This window comes from Bicyclus anynana, chromosome 26, assembly GCF_947172395.1.
Source record: "Bicyclus anynana chromosome 26, ilBicAnyn1.1, whole genome shotgun sequence".
NCBI classification, from domain to species: domain Eukaryota; kingdom Metazoa; phylum Arthropoda; class Insecta; order Lepidoptera; family Nymphalidae; genus Bicyclus; species Bicyclus anynana.
In genome coordinates this window covers 443,963-466,833 of record NC_069108.1, presented here as the reverse complement: position 1 = coordinate 466,833, position 22,871 = coordinate 443,963, and the positions used below count along the sequence as shown (strand labels likewise).

General features: G+C 37.1%; 1 protein-coding gene across 2 annotated transcripts in view; it reads right to left on the bottom strand.

The window, feature by feature from the left end:
- LOC112045719 (serine protease snake) overlaps positions 1-19,251 on the bottom strand; it is a 28,087-nt gene extending 8,836 nt beyond the window's left edge. The window contains exons 1-6 of one of the 2 annotated variants that reach the window (XM_052889498.1): positions 18,834-19,251; positions 10,387-10,484; positions 4,855-4,943; positions 3,496-3,584; positions 2,465-2,556; positions 484-626 (exon numbers count right to left, since the gene is read on the bottom strand). In XM_052889498.1, coding sequence (XP_052745458.1) covers positions 484-626; positions 2,465-2,556; positions 3,496-3,584; positions 4,855-4,943; positions 10,387-10,480 — 507 coding nt within the window. In that variant the 5' untranslated portion in view covers positions 10,481-10,484; positions 18,834-19,251. Of the gene's footprint in view, positions 1-483; positions 627-2,464; positions 2,557-3,495; positions 3,585-4,854; positions 4,944-10,386; positions 10,485-17,315; positions 17,448-18,833 lie in introns of those variants that run through there. The other variant, XM_024082008.2, reaches the window with a different exon arrangement.
- Positions 19,252-22,871: the final 3,620 nt, after the last annotated feature.

Here is a 22,871-nt window from a genome sequence, read left to right as displayed (position 1 = left end):
TGAGAACATATAAAACTTAAATTAAACGATTGCTAGAACAGAAGTCAGATCATCAGGTGAGATCGTGGTCAAGCGCGAGCCTATTCAAATCAAATCAAATCAAAAATCATTTATTTCAAGTAGGCTCAGTTTACAAGCACTTTTGACACGTCAGTTGACTATTTGTAAAGATTCTACCACTGGTTCGGAAGGCAGGTTCTGCTGAGAAGATACCGGCAAGAAACTCTACAGTTGCTCTTTTGAAATGAAAAAGTCATACAGTATTATAATTTACAATTGAAGACAACATTACAATTTCTTATAGTTTTACTTCCTGTGTGAAGGTGGAAGCTGATCCAATGGCCTCCAAGCGCTTTTATCTTTAAGGAACTCATCAATATTCTATAAAAAGAAACCTGAGGTAATTTAGAAAATATAAAATCCTTAACTGGACCCAATACTAACTGCGTCAGACAGGTGATCAAATAGGGTCCAGAGGCTCACCATGTGAGGGAACTCCCCGGGGCTCGCGTTCTGGCCTTCGCTGACGAGCGCCTGGGGCATCCAGTTGCAGCGGGGCTCGCGCGCAGGCCCCACGACCCCCTGCATGCAGGGGTACACCAGCGCCTCCTGGTACTGCACGCACTCTGACACGAGAGACACATCAGTGTGTGAGATAGGGCAGGGTAGAGTAGGGTAGGGTTGGGTAGGCTTAGGTTGGTAGTAGGGTAAGTTAGGGGTAGGCAAAAAATGCGCATTAGTGAACTAGTGGGTAGTTTTAACGTAAACGCAAATTTATATGGAATTGAAACAGTTGTGCAGTAGTGCCGCTAGATGGCGCTGTTTCAATTCCTTAGAAATTCGCGTTTACGTCAACGATCGCGTCACAGTATCAAACTGTCACTAGGCCCTCTGTTATTACCGTGGTTACTAATATACAACTGTCATTGCAGAATAATATTTAATATATATTTTTTTATTGCTATAGAATACAATGAGGAACTTAAGATTACTTAACTTAATAATTAGACAGATCATATTGTGTCAAGAATATAGGGATGATAACTGTTTTTTAAATTGTATATAAATCAGAAGTATGCTAATAGTAAAGCAATTTTGTAAAAATCGCAGGGTATCTGCGATCATTACTTTCGGAGCTACAGGGATTTAAAGGGTCAGATTTGCGGCGCTGCCGAGGATTCGTTTCTAGTCATCATCCCAAAATTTCCTTTTGCACTAAATGAACCAGCCCTTCTGTCACCAGTCGAGGCAACTAGCCGCGGTGAAATGGAGAAATTTTTTGGCACTGCGACTTCATGGCCTAATTTTTAAATGATTTCAAAAAAAAAGGATGAGATTTGCAATTCGCTTTTGTTTTTTTTTCTTACCTTAACTCATAACTTCGTCGTTTATTAACCAATTTTGCAAATTATTTTTTTTTGTTTGAAAGAGTCCGGTTCCGGTTCCCTTTATTTTTTTCCAAAAATCGGTTTATTAAGTTTATGTTAAAATCCAAACTGAATTAAGTACTGTGTCGCTTACATTCACTATAGGACAAAAACTCACACTAACGTCGTATATTATTCGACTTGAAGGCGGTATCAGAATAACAATATAAACCTTTAATATATTTGTTTTTTAATAAAAATAATATTTGCCATATTTTTTTAATAATATTTTTTTTTTCAATTTTTTTTAATATTAAATTTGGCATGGCATCGCCTTCAAACTCATCAATAGAAAGGATATAGTATATAGTTTCAGCTAATGACGTATTAATTAAAGAGGTTTCTGAAACAACCACGGAAAAGAAACTGTCTTTAGATTTAAACGGTTTGAGTTAATGAATTGTGTGTTTGCACCGATTTCAAAGCGATCAGAAGGTAGCACATACGATATTATTTTCACGTTTGAGTTTATTTTTGTGTTTTTGAAATCGTTTCTATTTTTTTTGTTAAAAATATTTTATTTTTCTGACTTTAGTGAACGAAAGCGTCACAGTACGAACAATTTCGTGATTTTCATTTTAAACAAAATTACAAAACCGATTTTCATCTTTATCAAATTTAAGAAATTACGAAGTTATGAGGTACAAACAAACATTAACAAATTGAGAATTTCCTCCTTTTTTTAAGTAGATTACGAAACTATTCGTTATCAACTCATTCGGCTCACTGCTGAGCTCGAGTCTCAGAATGAGAGGGGTTAGGCCATTAGTCCACCACGCTAGCCCAATGCGGATTGGCAGACTTCACACACGCAGAGAATTAAAAATAATTCAGGTATGCAGGTTTCCTCACGATGTTTTCCTTCACCGTTTGAGACACTTAATTTCTTAAAATGCACACAACTGAAAATTTGGAGGTGAATGCCTCGGATTTCGAACCCACACTCTCCGGAATCGGAGGCAGAGGTCATATCCACTGGGCTATCACGGCTCAAAAACTATTAGAACTATTAAAACAAAACAGATGAAAGTACATACTCGCTAAAGCAGTAGAGACATTCACCACCACGTGAGAGATTGGATCGCAGCTGTCGCTCTCTGACACTATCTCTGCTGATATGGAATGGTTCCTGAAAAACAAACCAGACAAGTGTGAGTCGGATTCGCCCATCCAGAGTTCCGTATAAAACATTGGGTTTAAAACATTCTCCGTCATTATTACCGGTAATCTGTATAATTGGCCTAGGCATTCTACAATGCCTGGGCCAATTAATGTCTTATCACTATATATTCTAAATATTGTGCTATCAGACAAGATAGGATAGCCTGGAGTCAAAACTACACAAAATTTAAAATTTCGATAAACTTATTACATGCTACGTGAATGTTTTTTTTTATTATTCTTAACAAGTTAGCCCTTGACTGCAATCTCACCTGATAGTAAGTGATGATGCAATCTAAGATGGAAACGGGCTAACTTGTTAGGAGTAGGATGAAATCACACTCCTTTCGGTTTCTACACGACATCGTACCGGAACGCTAAGTCGCTCGGTAGTACGTCTTTGTCAGCCACGGCCGAAGCCTCCCACCAGCCAGACCTGGACCAATTAAGAAAACCTCAATCGACGCAGCCGGGGATCGAACCCAGGACCTAAATCCACCGGGCTTAACACTGCACCACGGAGGCCGTCAAACTAGCGGACGCCCGCGACATCGTCCGCGTAAAAATCAGTGTAAACATTATTTCCCTATTTCCCTATTTATGTACTCATTTTTATAAATGTGTAATTTACCCTATTTCACTCTTTTATATTTTTATATTCTCGTGTTTTATATGCGGGGAACAGAAACCACGCGGTTTCATATGCGTGGTTCCTGTTCCCTTTAGGAATACGGTGATAATATATAGCCTATAGCCTTCCTCGATAAATGGGCTATCTAACACTGAAAGAATTTTTCAATTCGAACCAGTAGTTCCTGAGATTAGCGCGTTCAATCAAACAAACAAACTCTTAACTTTATAATGTTAGTATAGACATATGGTAAATATTTATTTAAAAAAAACTTACTCCTCCATCATCCTCACTACCGGAACCACCTTCTCAACAGGCTGGTCCTTGCAGCAGACGACTATCTGCCCCCGGCTGAACGAACATAACTGAAATATATCATTATATTACTTGCAGATTTTACTTCATCATTTTCATTATCAACCCATATTCGGCTCACTGATGATCTCGAGTCTCCTCTCAAAATGAGAGGTATTAGGCCTTAGTCCACCACGCTGGCCCAATACGGATTGGCAGACTAAACTATAAAACTAACTATAAGAAACTATAAGAAATTATAATTGTTATCAATTGTAAATTATAGTACTGTATGACTTTTTCATTTCAAAAGAGCAACTGTTGAGTTTCTTGCCGGTATCTTCTCAGCAGAACCTGCCTTCCGAACCGGTGGTAGAATCTTTACAAATAGTCAACTGACGTGTCAAAAGTGCTTGTAAACTGAGCCTACTTGAAATAAATGAATTTAGATTTTTTTGATTTTAGACTTCACACACGTATACACAATGAGAAAATTCTCTGGTATGCAGGATTCCTCACGATTTTTACTTCACCGCTTGAAACACGTGATATTTCTTGCACATAACTGAAAAGTTGGAGATGCATACCTCGGGCCAGAACCTACGCCCTCTGAATGGAAGGCAGAGGTCACATCCACTGGGCTATCACGTCCCTTTGACTTTGACGAATGTTAGTTGACATTTATACGAAATTGTGATTATATGTAACAAATGTCATCCGGTGCGTACTTACAACCCTTCGTGGATATCATACAGTAAATAAATGTTATCGCCGCGTTGGCCGCTTTTAAATTTACATGTTTTTAATAAATAGTGTAGGAAATAGTAGTCTGTGACGGATATGACGTCGCTCGATCTCGTGTTGGCTTCAGTGTGCTCGTGGCGTTCGAGCCGTCCACATCTCTTGTTGTGTAGTTCTTTATGGGTTACTTGGATAGGCGGGGAGATTGACTTGAGTGGAAAAGGGGAGTGTTTGTTAACAGTCAAAGGATCCCTTAACCCTACACACATCGTTTACAAGTGCGTGACTCCACTCAAGGTCATTCTTTGCCATTCTAGGGTCTTATTTTGGTTACAGTTTGATTTGTTAATTAAGTTGTCCTGACAAGTTTTTTTTTTTTCCTGATTGTGTAAGTACCGTAGGTTCCTTATGGGACCTCAGCGGCGTCACCGGGGGGTTTGGGCGAGCGCAGAAGCATCGCCTGATGGGTCCTGACAAGTGTTGTGAATCATAACCTTTGTTCTACATTAGTTTGAGTAGTGAGATTGCAGTCAAGAACTAACTTGTCATTGGATAAAAAAAAAAACGTTCTGACTTCTAGTACCACCCTGACATACTTACAGTGTTCGCTATGATGAGATCGTCCACGGACGGACAGGCCCTGATGTCCTTGCAAGTCCCCCTGACTCCGTTGACTTCGCAGCTGTCACCTGACACAATTTACAATATTTTCATACCGACATCAAAAATAGGAATAGTTTTATGAAATTAAATATCACAAAACCCCTCTCATTCTGAGAGGAGAATTGTTCTCAACAGTGAGCCTAATATCCTACTACTATTATAAACGCAAAAGTTTGTATGGATGTTTGGATGCTTGTTTGGATGTTTGTTACTCTTTAACGCCGCTACTACTGAAGCGATTTAGCTGAAATTTGGAATGGAAATAGATTTTACTCTGGATTAATACGTAGGCTACTTTTTATCGAAAAAATCCATAGTTTCAAGAGATTTGCGAAAACTGATGATTTTGATGATATGAATGTTTGTTACTCTTTCACGCCTCGACTACTGAACCGAATTAGTTGAAATTTTTTATTGAGATATATTACAGCCTGGATTAACACATAGGCTAGTTTTTATCCCGGAAAAATCCATGGTTCCGGAGGGATTTGTGAAAAACTAAATTCCACGCGGACGAAGTCGCGGGCGTCCGTTAGAGGGTTGATAATGATGATCAAAAAATCGACCCGTTTGTATCTATTGCTAAATTTAACTACTTTATAGCTAAAACTGGCTACTTTTAGGCTTAAAAAAAGGCTAAAGAATGCTACGATAGTAAAAATTCACTTTTGCTAACAATCACCTGCGAATTTCATGGAATATTGGTATTTTTTGGATACGATGGAAAATCTAATTTCAAAAAAATAAACCTGAAATTCATTACGTGTTTGATGTCAAAAGAAAGGTCTTGGCGAGCACATTACAAATATGTATTTATTTTTTATTTTTTTAGTCTACGATTTAGCCCTTGACTACAATCTCACCTGATGGTAAGTGATGATGCAATCTAAGATGTAATCGGGCTAACTTGTTAGGAGGAGGATGAAACTGATTGCTTTCTACACGGCACCGGAACACTAAATCGCTTGGCGGTACGTCTTTGCCGGTAGGGTGGTAACTAGCCACGGCCGAATTCCACCTGGACTAATTAAGAAACCTCATCAAGAGGATGGAGGAGAGATAAGATGTGCCTATCACAGTATGTTAATTAGACATGTAGTTTCGGAGATAACACAAAATTCCTAAAAGACGCAAATATGCCGCTACAGGACGCATCACGGTTTCACCCGCATAGTTCCCGTTCCTGTGAGAATTCGGAGTAAAAATATAGCCTATGACACTCGCAAATAACGTGGCTTTCTATTGATGAAAGAATTTTCAAAATCGGTTTAGTAAATACAGAGATTACCCCCAACAACCACAAAAAATTTAAGCTCTTTATACACTTTATACACTAATATAATATATATATAAAGGCGAAAGTTTGTGTGTAAGTATGTATGTTTGTTCCTCCTTTAGGTACGCTGCGGCTACAGAAGGTATTTGGCGGAAATTGGATGGAATGGAATGAATGGAAATAGATTTCACTCTGTATTATATACACACATAACACATAGGCTACTTTTCATCCCGAAAAAATCCATGCTTCCCGTGGGATTTGTGTAAAATGAATTCCACGCGGACGAAGTCGCGGGCATCCGCTAGTATCTATATAAAATTCTGACTAAAGTCTTTGTTCGCATGCGGTGACAAATATTGGTATTTCATTCTTTGCCTGTAAAAAGTATTATTTGTCACCGCCTTCTCCTTTTTCAGTTCATTACGCTTAAGCAGTTGGGTTTTTTGTTTTTATATTTTTTTCGAATTTTTTAATTTCTTTAATACAGACCTTTTATCTAAACTAATATTATAAAGCTGAAGAGTTTGTTTGTTTGATTGAACGCGCTAATCTCAGGAACTACTGGTCCGATTTGAAAAATTCTTCCAGTGTCCCCTGCCCATTTATCGAGGAAAGCTATAGGCTGTATATTATTCCCGTATTCCTACGGGAACGGAAACCACACGGGTGAAACCGCGCGGCGTCAGCTAGTTAAAGCTATTTTGATAATTTTTGTTGGGGGGCATTATATAATGGATACTGAAGCTAAAATATTTTTTTCGATTTTTTGTCTGTCTGTCCGTGTTTTTTTGTTATTCGGGCATCATGCTGAAACTACTGAATGAATTCAAATGAAACTTGGCACGGTTTAAGACCATAATACGGAGAAGGTTAAAGGATACTTTATATTGCGAAAGTAAAATAAGAAGAGGGTGAAATAGGGGTTGAAAGTTCGTATTTAAAGTCCCTCATTTTTAGAGTTAGTTTTAAAAAATTGTTCATAAATCATAAAAAAAATACGAAATATAATCGGATTCAATAATAATCATTGAAGTGGTGAAATAGGGCTTGAAAGTTTACATTTCCACGCGGACGAAGACGCGGGCGTCCGCTAGTTGTTTATAAAAATGTTATTACAGTACCGACAAAGACGTGCCGCCAAGCGATTTAGCGTTCCGGTACGATGCCGTGTAGAAACCGAAAAGGGAGTGGATTTTCATCCTCCTCCTAACAAGTTAGCTCGCTTCCATCTTAGACTGCATCATCACTTACCATCAGGTGAGATTGTAGTCAAGGGCTAACTTGTAAAGAATAAATAAAAACATTGGTAATTTAATCCGTAATGTTCATCAAAAATCTTAATTCCAGCAGCTAAGGTATTGAAAAAACCGATTCAAATTGGAAAGTTTCGAAAATCCGTCACCCTAGGGGATTATTCAAAACTATAAATAGGTGGTGTATCGACCATTTACGTCTTATCCATTAACTAGCCGACGCCCGCGACTTCGTCCGCGTGAAACTCGATGTAAACTTTCAACTACCCCTATCCTACCCCTACCCTACTTTTCTGGTTGATGTAAACTTTCAACTACCCCTATCCTACCCCCACCTACCCCTACACTAGATTTCTGGTTGATTTTTTACACCTTGTGTTCCAAAAACCTAAATATCTTACGGAACCCTATTTTTTACAAAATAAAATTTTGCCTATGTTACTTGTGGATAATGTAGCTTTCGAATGGTGAAAGAATTTTTAAAATCGGTCGAGTAGTTTTTGAGCCTATTCATTACAAACAAACAAACAAACATACAAACAAAGTTTTCCTCTTTATAATATTAGTATAGATTAGAAAGAAAGAAAAATGCATTTATTTCGAAATTATGTCACACATCACAATATCTCCAGTACACCAGGACATCCAGGACAATACCCTGCGATGTGTGGCATAACCCAGAAAATGGCCCCAGCTCAGCATAATGCTACGTAACCATTTAAATTTTGACGCTGATTTTCAGCTGGAACCACAGATTGGGTAACGCCACGAACACAGCCAACACAGCCTTATAATCTAAACTAATACCTACTGTTAAATTAAACTGAAAAATAAACTTAATAATAAATAACCAAAAAGAACTAAAATGAGTTAAACTATAGACCTAATAAAAAATATTATACTATTATTTCAATACATAATTACATATATAATCTATACTAATATTATAAAGAGGTAAAGTTTGTAAGTTTGTAAGTTTGTCACATTTTTTAAATGGGGTAATCTTCGGAACTACTGGTCCGATTTTAAAAATTCTTTCACCAGTAGAATGCTACATTATCGGGGAGTGCTATAGGCTATATTTTATATTGGTATCATATATATTAGCCGAGTTATCACAGTTTTTGTCATACAGGTCGGACCGAAAATCCTCTTAGGCAGACTTATTCGCATGCGCTGCCTTAACTATTGTGTAAAATTGAAATTAATATATGGAGACTTTATGTATCTTTAAAAGTTCTACAAAAAAGTCCGCGACACCATATATCTATCTTCTATATATTAGCTGATATATAGAAGAAAAAAGGCCTTTTGTGTTTTAAAAATTATTAATTTTATATACTTAGGTTTACCTCATTATTTATACAACTAAACTTTAATCCTTATTAAAATAAATTATTTAATAATCACAAGGGTATTATGGAGATAAGATTTGCCCTTTACAGTATGTTAATTACTTAAATAGTTTCGGAGATAATACAAAATTTCTAAAAGACGCAGAAATTCCACTATATGACGCCCGGCGCTTTCATTTACGTAGTTCCCGTTCCCGTGTGAATATGGGGATCAAACATAGCCTTGGACACTCGCAAATAACGTAGCTTTCTATTGGTAAAACAATTTTCCAAATCGGTCCAGTAGATCCAGAGATTACCTCCTACAACCACACGAACTTTACCTCTTTATATTATTAGCATAGAAGTCTCTATTTCTCTTGGTCATACCACCACTCTCGAAGGACTGGACCGATTTTGCTAAGGGTAGGAGTAAGATAGAGAAGTTACAGGGTAGGTTAGGGTACGGGTAGGGAAGCGTAGGGGTAGTGTAGGGGTAGGGTAGGTTTAGGGCCGGGTTTAGGGTAGTGGTAGGGTCGGGGTAGAGGTAGTGTAGTGGTAGGGTAGAGGTACGGGTAGGATAGGGAAGTGGCAGGGTAGGGGTAGGATAGGCGTGAGATAGGGGTACGGGTGGGATAGGGGTAGGAAAGGGATAGGGTACGGGGAGGGTACGGGTAGGATTGGGGTAGGGTATAGGTAAGGTAGGGGTAGGGTAGGGGTAGGGTTGGGGCAGTGGTAGGGTTGGGGTAGTGATAGGGTAGGGGTATGGTAGGGGTAGGGTAGGTTAGGTTAGGTTAGGGGGTAGTAGTAAAATTGACATCGAATTTTACGCAGACGAAGTCGCGGGCGTCCGCTAGTATTATAATAAATACATACCTACATAATCAAAAATGTATCTACAATAGGTGAATAGATGGAAATGGAAAATGGATGCGATTTGCTTTTGTTATTATTCCCTGTCGGACGCAAAGTGCAAGTTTTATGAATTCGGTGTAGTTATTCGCGTCCACCTTATTTTAATAGTTAACTGTATAAAATGTAACCAAATTCATAATTAATATAAAACCTTTTATCATAATTAACGTCTAGAAATAGCTAATGTATCCAAAATACACATAAAACAGTAAAAGACTTTCCTTCAAACGCACCGCTGCTCACTATTTTTGTCTCACAATCCCGTTCTCTTGTTGAACAGCCGTCACTAAATGTTTTTTTTACACAGGATTGGTTGGGCGCACGGAACTATGGTCTATCTGTGCGTGTCTCTTATTTATTGGTGGTAATGACTTTTCGACATATTGGTGTGTTAGTATACTTAATTTCGAGAGTTTTCAAAGGGAGATCCGACGCGAACAGGCGAACTTACCGTATGTATGTACATACATTTCTAATGGATATATAGGTATTTTACATATATATTATATCGCATTCAGTCCAAATAAGAATGTTATGCTATTTCAAACATGATGAACAAATTTACTAAACCTACAAGTGTAATTCAGTACCGATTGAAATTAAATATAGCCACAATATACCTACTACCTGCCTTAAAGAAAATTTGCTATAATTACGGGACACCCTGTATAATGCGCCATTGAGTTACCTTCTCTGAGAGTAGAGAGAGTGATCAGCAGCCAAATGCAACAGCACACCGCTACGAACAGGATCGCACCGCCGAATGCTTTCTTCATATCCATGCACCTGCAATACAAATCAATGATTATCTATACTTATAATAAATCTGTAGAGAGGTCAATTCTGTACATGAAATATATTTCCAAAATAACTATCAGGGGGTGATTAGTGATCGATACTGATGCCAAAAATGCAATCAGTAAAATTTTTGTCTGTCTGTATGTTCTTTATAGAAACAAAAAGTACTCGACGGATTTTAACGAAACTTGGTACAAATGTTTTTCATACTTCTGGGCAGGTTGCAGTATACTTTTTATCACGCTACAACCAATAGGAGCAGAGCAGTGAAGGGAAATGTTGAGAAAACAGGAGAAGTCACTCCATTTTTTAAGCTTCCGTCGTCGTCGCGTGGTAGGGTAGGGGTAGATTAAGGATAGGGTAAGGTTAGGGTAGAGGTAGGGTAGTGGTAGGGTAAGCATAGGATAGGGTACCCTACGGTAGGGGTAGGGTAGGGGTAGGATAGGGGTAAGGTTGGGGTAAGGTTGGGGTAGGGTAGGGGTAGAGTAGGGGTAGAGTAGGGGTAGGTTAGGGGTAGGGTAGGGTAGGGGTAGGGGTAAAAGTAGGGTTTCACGCAAACGAAGTCACGGGCGTCCGCTAGTTATCAATAATTCCTTCGTCATTTCATAGAAGCTGTGATTGTCAACTCATGCATGCTCCTATCATAGGTAAGTACAAGCCAATTATGTAGTTTGAACTGTGGTGGCTTTGGGAGGTAGCAGGTTTTAAGTATCCAGACCCTCAACCGTCTAAGTATAAAGTGTAATTTGTTTTTGTTTATTTATTTTTATAGGGCACCAACAGGTTATGACAATAGGAATGATGACAGTTTTTTAAATTGTATATAAATTAAGAGTATACTAATAGTAAAGCAATTTTGTAAAAGTAACAGGGTATCTGCGATCATTACTTTCGGAGCTACAGGGATTTAAAGGGTCAGATTTGCGACGCTGCCGCGAATCCCTGAAAAACACTCCATAAAAAAATGGCACGATTTAGTGACGTCGTTGGCTCGCTGATCGTTGGTCGCTCAACTACCCCCTACTCCTACGCTACTCCTACCCTATCCCTTCCCTATCCCTACCTTCCCTATCCCTACCTACCCTATCCCTACCTACCCTACACCTACTCTACCTTTCCCTACCCCTACCCTACCCCTACCCTATACCTATCCTACCCTACCCCTACCGTACACCTACCCTACCCTACCCCTACCCTACCTTTCCCTACCCCTACCCCAACCCTACCCTACCCCACCCCTACCCCCACCCTACCCCTACCATACCCTACCCCTACCCTACCCCTACCCTACCTCTACGATACCCCTACCCTACCCCAAAAAAAAACGAAATTTTTAAATAAAAAAATAGTTGTTGTGCCTCACTCGCCATAGATAGGTATAGTGTGTCGCGGATTTATTTGTAGGTATTTATAAGATCTACAATTAATTAGAACATTTTATGGTTCTATCTTTTATAGTTTAGGCAGCGTACGCAAAATAAGTAACTTTTCTGGTTGATTTTTTACACCTTGTGTCCAAAAAAACCAAATATCCTACGGAAACCTATTTTTTCCTAAATAAAATTTAGCCTATGTTACTTGAGGATATTGTAGCTTTCGAATGGTGAAAGAATTTTTAAAATAAGTCCAGTAGTTTTTGAGCCTATTCATTACAAACAAACAAACATACAAACAAAGTTTTCCTCTTTATAATATTAGTATAGATATCCAAATATTTGTGATAACTAAACAAAATGTTTTTTAAATTGTATATGAATTATGAGTATGCTAATAGTAAAGCAATTTCGTAAAAGTAACAGGGTATCTGCGATCATTACTTTCGGAGCTACAGGGATTTAAAGGGTCAGATTTGCGGCGCTGCCGCGGATCCCTGAAAAACGCCCCATACAAAATGGTACGAACTAATGACGTCGTAGGTAATGTAATGATCGTTAGATTTCTATTAGCGTTCAAACAAAATTAGTAATATATTTGTTATCTGAAGCGATTTGGCTGAAACTTGGAATGGAAATAAATTTTACTCTGGATTAACACATATGCTACTTTTTATTCCGAAAAAATCCATGGTTTCCCGAGATTTGTGAAAACTGATGATTTTGATGATATGAATGTTTGTTACTCTTTCACGCCTCGACTACTGAACCGAATTAGCTGAAATTTGGTATTGAGATATATGATAGCCTGTATTAACACATAGGCTACTTAGTATCCTGAAAAAATTAATGGTTCCCGAGGGATTTGTGAAAAACTAAATTCCACGCGGACGACGTCGCTAGTGATAGATAACTCGAACAAACGAGATCTTTTTTTTTATTCTTTACAAGTTATAATATCCTGACAGCAAACGACTCTTGACGTGATTCTAAACTGAAAATTTTGAAGACGCACTGCAAAAGTAAAATTTAATTGAATATTTCGTAATTGCTAATGCATCAAAATCTTTTTGTCATAACAGAACAAGTGATTACTTTAAGTAGCATAATTAGGTAGTCTTTACACCAAATACACTAATTTTTATAACTATGTATATGTAAATTAGTTGTTATATTTTTCACTATCCCCCCATATCCCGTCTAAGACGCGTTTTTAGTTGGGCACCTGCTAAATCGTATTAAACGGGTTCTACTGTAGTTAACTAAATTAATTTATACATGCAATAAAAAAAAACAAATATACAGGAAGAAATTTTTTTTAGTGCGGATATTTTTATATTTTGTACATAAACAAAATTTAATGATCACGTATTTTTTCTTTTTTTTTTTAACTCAAAAATAACAAAATTATCGTTAGCTAAAGTTATTTACTTTTGAACAGAATTTTAGGGTCACTCTATTGTGCGTTTATTTTATTTTCGTTTGATACCTAAAGGACGTCACCAGATCACTTTTAAGCTGAATATATCTTGTTTAGTAATAATATGTACATTATTTTGTTATTTTAGAGACATAAATTAAAAAAAAAAATACATAAAATGTATCGAACTGTTTGTAGATTTATATTCTATTAATGATACAGAACCACGAAAAAAAATATCCGCACTAAAGACCGAATCACCCTGTATATACTTAATATTATAACTGCGAAAGTAACTCTGTCTGTCTGTCAAGATGAATTTTGGTATGATCGTAAATGGGACGTTGGAGCAAAACATAGGATACTTTTTGACTAAATGAAAATAGAAGGGGGTGAAACAGGGGTTGAAAGTTTGTATGGAAAGCCCACCATTTTAGAGTTACTCTTTTAATTGTTCATCCTACTAATATTATAAGCGCGAAAGTTTGTATGGATGTTTGTTACTCTTAAACGCTGAAACCACTAAACCGATTTAGTTGAAAATTGGAATGGAAATAGATATTACTCTGGTCTACCACATAAGTTACATTTTATCCCGGAAAAGTCCATGGTTCCCGAGGAATTTGTGAAAAATTAAATTTCACGCGGACGAAGTCGCGGGCGTCTGCTAGTAAGATTATAAAACTATTCGAACATAACCAGTGCTCTATGACAGACCAACCATCAGACCAACCATTGCTTATAGGGAATGCCCATCTCCGGCCCAGGCCTACCCTAAACTCCCTAAACTACCCTAAACTAAAAACCATATTTAAAAAAAAACCTTGATAATTTTACTTTAATAATTAAATCATTACCCACTTTATCAAAAAAAGTTTTCTATATTTCATGACAGTTTTCATCCATTATTAATTGAATATTTAATTTTGTATTAACAAGCTATAAAGCCTAAGTTTTTTTAGGCTAAAGATTGGATCATTTCGCTTTCTTAATTTTTAAGCTTGTTGGTAACAAAAAAATAATACTTCAAATGTTACTTTACTCCTTTTCTTTGATATTTTTCGAGAAAGGGTACCCTAAAGGTAAAGTCTTTTTACGTTGCCGACGACACGACTGTGACATAGACAATAACTTGTAATACATATATACCTACTTGAAATAACAGTAAAAATCTCCTCTATAAAGCCAGACTAACACAAAAGCTCTTTAAAACAATCTATGAGAGACGAATATCTTAGCATTCCATGGATTCACCGTGCGGGTGCCGGGTCCATCGTGTGGACGAAACGAAGACGAAGAGAAGAACTCCGAGCAGAGTCCTGAACTTGTGACTACAGGATGTAGGGTTAAGGAATTCCTTGACGATCGATCAACACTCCCCGTTCTCTGCTCGTGTTGTTCTCCATGTCTAGTCAAATTTGGTAAGATCCTATTAGAACAACTTTAGATACTCGTTCTAATATAGAACTAGCTGCACTTCTAGAGAGACCAAGGTCTTTAAGCAAGTTATAGAGAGATTTTGCTGGTAATCCTCTCGCACCTACTTCTACGGCGTACAGACTAACTACATAGCCATTTTTAGTTAGTTCATTTGTTAGGTCATAATATTTATTTACTTTTATACTGTGGTCCTTCGGAATGTTAGTCTCCCACGGCACAGTAAGCTCTACAAGTACTATTCGCTTTGTTTGTTTGGACAAAAGGAAAATGTCTGGTCTAGATCTTGAAATAGCAACATCCTCTGGGATTTTATAATGTTTTTTATACTTATCCATTAACAACCTAGATTGAATAGGGTTTACTAGAGGAATTAAATATACGTTAAAGAATTTGAGAAAAAGTATCTGCCACATAAAAACTTGCAATATACCTACCTTTAATTATAGTAAAAATCTGCACTATAAACCCAGAATAACACAAAAGCTCTTTAAAATAATCTAAATAGGTACACAATAAGATGCGTAAAATGATTTGAAAAAAGTATCTGCCATATAAAAAGTTGCAATATAGATATACCACCTACCTTTAATAATATTAAAAATCTTTACTTTAACCCCAGAATAACATATATAAGCTCTATAATTATGTAAGTTCTTAAAAACAATCTAAATACACAATATAATAATATACGTAAAAGCACTCGGTAATAAGTATAGTAGTCTTATTAGATATCACTTATAAACTTGGGTTATATCTACCTTTAACCTTTAATAATAGTAAAAATCTTCACTATAACCCCAGAATAACATAATGTAAGCTTTTACAAACAATCTAAATTCACAATAATCTACATAAAATCACGTGGAAAGAAGTAGTAATACCTACCTACCAAATAAAAACTTGCAATACCTATATACCTGCCTAAAACAATAGTAAAAACATACATACAGCCGTAGAACGTAGAACCTCCTCCTTTTTGGAAATCGGTTAAAAATAGTTAAACCGGGAATAACATAATAAGTTCTATAAAACAATCTAAATACCTACACAATGATGTATAAAACGTGCAATATATACCTACGTACCTTAAACAATAGTAAAAATATCCTGTAGGTATAGCTCTACAAAACACTAAGTCTCTAAATACACAAAATCAGTAATTTATTCATAAGCACATGGAAAAAATAAAGTATTAGTATCTACCAGATAAAAACTTGCAAAATATAGGTACCTACCTACCTAAAACAATATGTACTTAGTAAAAATGTCCACTAAAATTCAGAACAACATACAAGCTGTAGGTATCTAATACAAACAAAATACCCACTATATAAAAGCGCATAGGCACAAAAAACTGTATGTGAAGATTCCTCTTTCTATCATAGCCACGCCCTCTACTTTGCAGGATTCCGTCACAATAAATGGTATTTAAGAAAACAAATTTTAACATAAAGAGATAAACAATGGATATAATAAAAAAAAAACTCTATTAAAGATGTATTATTGTTCACAAATAAATATGAAAACCGGTTCTAAAAGTACGAAAACGTGACGATTACGTAGTTTTTTGATTTATTTTAGATTTCCAATTAAGAATAATACTAAATGTTGGTTAGACAGTCATTATCCTTTTTCCAATCGCCTCGCGGTTTCAGCCGCCCAGAGTCCACTACCTTTCGAATAAGGAGATAATATATAGCTTATGACACTCACAAAAACCGTGGCTTTATCCGGAAAAATAAAAATTAAACCGCGTGGCTTTCTCCGGTAAAAAAAAAAAATTAAAAACGGCACAGTAGACCCCGTGATTAACCCTACAACCTCTTATACTTTTAGCTCTTTATAATATTACTATGTTTTATGAGTAAGTATATAGGCGACACATGGAAACATCTCTCTCGAAACTATTTCGACAGAGCTGCCATCCATCCCAACCAACTAGTGGTTGAGGCCTGCAACTACACTCCCAACCTAAACGCTAACTTCAAGCAGAGACTCCCAAAAACATCCTTTACGATCCAGACGATGACATAACGACCGACAATACTTCCCAGGCAACACAAACACAAGCTACACAGCGTCTTCGCCGGCGAAGACGAGGTCCCCGATATCTAACGTCACCCGGGCTTTCTCATTCACGATCTTGGGTCCGGACTGATTCACTCAGGTCACGGTTACACCCTCCCGAATGGTCCTCTAAGCCGAGGTCCTAGTCTCATAGGTCCTCTATCTTTATTTCAGCCTTCAGGTCCCATCAGACGATGCTTCTGCACTCGCCCAAACCCCCCAGTGTCGCCGTAGTGGTCCAACATGGAGCCATCGGCACTTACTCAATACGAAAAATAAATATATAGGAAATTTAACAACTTTAAACCATTTGGCATTCGACAAATATTTCGTTATTATCAGAATTAGTTATATTATCAGAATTACCCAAAAATAAAAAAAAAACAATTGGAAAACAAGTGCATAAGTGCTTCAGAAAAGCTTTACATTGGCCTAGCGCATGGCGTGATATATTTTTACCTAGACAGGTAAAAATGGTAAAACTATTTAAACACCAAAATAAAACTGATTTTAACTCACCGTATTCCAACACAATACAGTATAATTGATCACTACGCAGATTTAATATTAAAACATACAGAACCTCTTTTAAAGTTTACGCACGTAGTTTCTTATTTGAATATAGAATACCTCACACCGTCCGTGTAAATCAGACCGGCGAAATGGCCGAGCGTTTTTTTTTTACGTCATAAATCACTGTCAATGTCACATAGACAAAATGCACATAGACTAAGCACACAGATGAAAAACAGATACAAACACGTTGTGAAAAAAAAACATTGCATGATTATCTACCAGGATAAATCAACACTACTTTGAGGAAGAAGATAAATATAATTTATATTTATTTTAAACATGTCATCAGTAGTCAGTAAGATCGCGATGGATGTGCCAACTATTGGCAGAATTGGAAAACTCGAGATATAATATTGATCGAGGGAAAATTGAAAATTCATAATATTATAATGAGGTAAAGATTTTAGGGTAAATCTCTGGATCTACTGAAGCGATTTTAAAAATTTTTTTACCAATAGAAAGCCACGTTATTTGCGAGTGTCATAGACTATATTTTATCCATGTACGCTCATGGGAATATGCACTACGCGGGTGAAAACGCGGGGCATTGCTAGTTAAAAAAAAATATTGCCTTTACAAATTCTTATAAGGGCTCTTAAATCAAGTCTATTTGTAACTCTACCACGCAAGTAGACATAGTATATAACAAATAACATTTAGTTATATTTGAGGCTGGTGGGAGGCTTCGGCCGTGGCTAGTTACCATCCTACCGGCAAAGACATACAGCCAAGCGATTTAGCGTTCCTTTACAATGTCGTCTAGAAACCGAAAGGGGTCCCGCTTCCATCTTAGATTGCATCCTCACTTACCATCAGGTGAGATTGTAGTCAAGGCATAACTTGTAAAGAATAAAAAAAAATAAGGAAAATTCTATTAAGAAAAACTAGCAAGGAAATTTTTATACTATGATACTGGTATTTTCCAAACAGTCTCTAGCAGTGTAACTGATTTTATTAACCAACTTCCAAAAAGGAGGAGGTTCTACGTTCAAATGTATGTATGTTTTTTATTATAACACAATAATGTAACCCAATCGATTTTCCAATCTCTAGTAGATAGTGTAGGTAACAGATTTTATTAACTACTTCCAAAAAGGAGGAGGTTCTACATTCAGCTGTATGTATGTTTTTTTTTTATTTTAACACATAATGTAAACCAATCGACCCTTATAACGTTTCTAATAAGAACTGCTAAGATGTGGAATGCCCTTTCGGCGTCTGTATTTCCTGACACCTTCAAGGCAAGTTTGACACCAGTTTGAGCACTTTCAAGGCAAGAGTGAATAGGCATCTTCTAGGCAAACGCGCTTTATTAGACCTTATCATTGCTTTCCAAGCATGTCTAACGCACGCCTATTCGTGAAATAAAAAAAAAGTGGAAATTCTAATGATAAGAATAGATAATTGTTAATCTTACTGTTCCACATGATGATAATCTAATAAAAGCTAAAAAAGGCATACCTGAGTAACCTGCATATCTGAGGATTTTTTTAATCGTCTACGTTTGTGAAGTCTGAAAATCCGCATTGGGCCAGCGTGGCGGAACCTAACCTCTCTCATTCTGAGAGGAGTCTCGTGCTCAACAGTGAGCCGTTGTCTTGTTAATGATGAAACACCTTTAATCAATTGTAAAAACACACTGACTGACACTTCACTTTTATTTACACGTATTGCTAAAACCAAATTTTCAAACACACACATTTACTATTCGTAATGAATTCCCACAAAGTCAACACCTGCTTCGCTTCTAGCGAATAGATACAATAGCGAATTATTCTTGAAACTATTTATATTTGCACGAAATTTCAGTTGTTCTGACCCGACCTTCGAAACATGTGCCACGATATATAAAAACTAAACCGACTGGTAACTCAGCTATCTTATCGTCAGAGTGCCGGATATAATAATAATTCGATAGGTCTGTAAAAACGGGTTTCTGACGCGATCATTACATAACATTTTACTAGAAAAGTATGGCGGGAAAATCTCGTTTTAGTTTTAATTAATTTGCTGCGTATTAAAGGTTTATTGCATAAAGAATAGACCAGACGCTGTGAAGTAGTAAAAACATAATGGGGATGATGACTAGGTTTGAATATATTGATTTTATTGATACATTCGTTCACTAATTTATACATAAAAAGCAAAGATTGTCTGGATATTTACAAAACAAATAAGATTATAAAACTTCAAAATGTATTAAAAATCTTTTATCGTAGTTTTAGCTTCTTTACATGAAATGTGATATTTTTTAATAAACTATATACATAAACGCACAAATAACAAAGATATTAGTAATTTTGTTTGAACGCCCATATCTAATGATCGTTATGTACCTACGACGTCATTAGTTCGTACCATTTTGTATGGGGTGTTTTTCAGGGATCCGCGGCAGCGCCGCAAATCTGACCCTTTTTAATCCCTGTAGCTCCGAAAGTAATGATCGCAAATACCCTGTTACTTTTACAAAATTGCTTTACTATTAGCATACGTTTAATTTATATACAATTTAAAAAACTGTCATCATCCCTATTAAATCCCTATTAAAGTCTTGATTTGGTAGCAATTGTACACAAAATAACAATTGCTATAAAAAAATGAATTACTGAAATGCCTATCTTTGATGTATAAGCCCAGTAATCCATCCCATCCGTTAATCTGCATTTACTTAATAGTGATCAGTTGTACAAAATGTTCTACGGATCCCTAACTATAAGTTAAACTTTAGACCGCAGGACTGAAGTAAAACTACTAAACAGAGATATAGAAGGGAGAACCCTCTCAACGTTCGGATCGCCCGATTACACTTTTCGTAACACATATACTAGCGTACCTTCTCCCCAAGACAAGCGTGGGTAAAGAAACTGTACTTCAAATAAGAAGTCAAAGCCGGGCGGGCTAACTAGTGTTGCTAATACATAAAAATATAGTTTTATGTCCGTCCATCATTAGGGTCCACTCTAAATATGGTCCACACAGCATCGTTGGTCGGTAAATAGTTTTTCTTAATGCATTTACTATGTTTACCTCCCATACCGATTAATAGATGAAGCCTGAAAGGCTGTGAACTTTGAGTACTGTTTCATATTCGCTTTTAACCAACAACCTAAAAAGAGGGATGTTTTAATATATTTTTTTTATTCAGATATATTTTTGTGCTCGTGCTCAACAGTGAGCCGAATATGAGTTTGATGATGGCGAAATAATGATGAAATCATGAATGAGAGCCGTGTTAGCCCAGTGGATATGACCTCTGCCTCCGATTCCGCAGGGTGTGAGTTCGAATCCGGTCCGGGGCATGCACCTCCAACTTTTCAGTTGTGTGCATTTTAAGAAATTAAATATCACGTATCTAAATCGGTGAAGGAAAACATCGTGAGGAAACCTGCATACCAGAGAATTATCTTAATTCTCTGCGTGTGTGAAGTCTGCCAATCCGCATTGGGCCAGCGTGGTTGGACTATTGGCTAAACCCCTCTCATTCTGAGAGGAGACTCGAGCTCAGCAGTGAGCCGAATATGGGTTGATGACGACGAAATAATGATAGTGTTGTTTTATACTTACTCTTTTTTTTAATTCTTTACAGGTTGGCCCTAATTACAATTTCACCTGATGGTAAGTGATAATGCAATCTAAGATGGAAGCGGGCTAACTTGTTAGGAAGAGGATGAAAATCCACACCCCATTCTACACGACATCGTACCGGAACGCTAAATCGCTTGGCGGTACGTCTTTGCCGGTAGGGTGATAACTAGCCACAGACGTAGCCTCCCACCAAGCCAGACCTGGACAAATTAAGAAAATCTCAATCTGCCCAGTCGGGGATCGAACTCAGAACCTCAGTCTTGGACATCCACTGCGCTACGGAGGCCGTCAAAAAATGATAATCTATGATATATTTTCGTCCGAAATTCCTCAGTCCCTGAAGACAAAAGTCTTCGAACAGTGCGTGTTGCCAGTGATGACCTATGGTTCCGAGACTTGGTCGCTAACTATGGGCCTCATAAGAAGGCTCAAAGTCACACAGCGGGCGATGGAACGAGCTATGTTAGGAGTATCTCTGCGTGATCGAATCAGAAATGAGGAGATCCGCAGAAGAACCAAAGTCACCGACATAGCTCAACGAGTCGCGAAGCTGAAGTGGCAATGGGCCGGGCACAAGAGTCGATGGATGATGGGGTTCCAAGGTGCTGGAATGGCGACCCCGCATTTGAAAAAGCAGTGTTGGTTGACCCCCCACCAGGTAGACTGACGACACGAGTCGCAAGGATTCGCTGGATGCAGGTTTTATTATTAACTAGCTGACGCCACGCGGTTTTACCCCCGTGGTTCTCGTTCCCGTAGGAATATGGGGATAATATATAGCCTATAGCCTTCCTCGATAAATGGGTTATCTAACACTGAAAGAATTTTTCAAATCGGGCCAGGAATTCCTGAGATTGGCGCGTTCAATCAAACAAACAAACGAACTCTTCAGCTTTATAATATTAGTATAGAAGTATAGATAAGAGATCTTAGATTTAACATGTATTAGTAGATGGTATATTTTACCATAGCGTGTTTCTCAACAAATTGGGTTAATTAAATTTAAACACAGTTAAGTCCATGGTTCAAACGAAACGCGTAAACCTTTGAATTATCAAACGGTAATTACGGAATAATTCTCACGCACGAGAATTAATGATATAAACATAGTCCATACACATTTATATAAATGTACTATACTATGTGCGCTGTAGCATGGTGCGGGTGACAGTTGTCATATGACGTTTATAATACGTACTATTATCGTAAATTGCGACAAACTCCCAAGAGTGAAACGAACTGTCACCCGCACCATGCTATAGCGCACGAACTGTAGCAGACCCCAAGCGGTGTATTGAGCGTAGTTTACACATCCGTGAGAATACGGGGATCAAATATAACCAATGTTGCTCGCTGATAATGTAATGTTGAATCTGTGAATGAGTTTTTCAACTCGGTCCAGTGGTTACAGAGCCAACAATCAAACACATCTTTCCACTTTATATGTATAGATTATCTATCAAATACATGAATAAAATTATAAAATGGAATGTCTATGATTTTTTGAAAAATAACTGTTTTCTTAACTACTGGTACTTATATTTATTTACAAGATACTAAAGCACGAATTTTTTGAATGTTTTGTTTGTTTGTATGTTTATTCGAGCTAATATCTGGAATGGCTCAACCGATTTAGGTGGAACTTTGAGTGGAAGATATAAATCAGTTAATCACTCGATTGCCTGATTCACATATAAACAGCAAAAGTTATGAAAAAACTTCGCTCGCGCTTGACCGATTTTCTCTTTATAATGGAAAATGTGAAGAAAAATTTTGCGGTCACTGACATAGACGGCTGCGAAATGGATTTTTTGAAAAACTAAATGCTTTCAAACCACAATCAAGCTTGAGTTTTAGTTAAAGAAAACTTCAATTAAATATTATCAACTAACCGACGGTTTCACCCACGTAGTT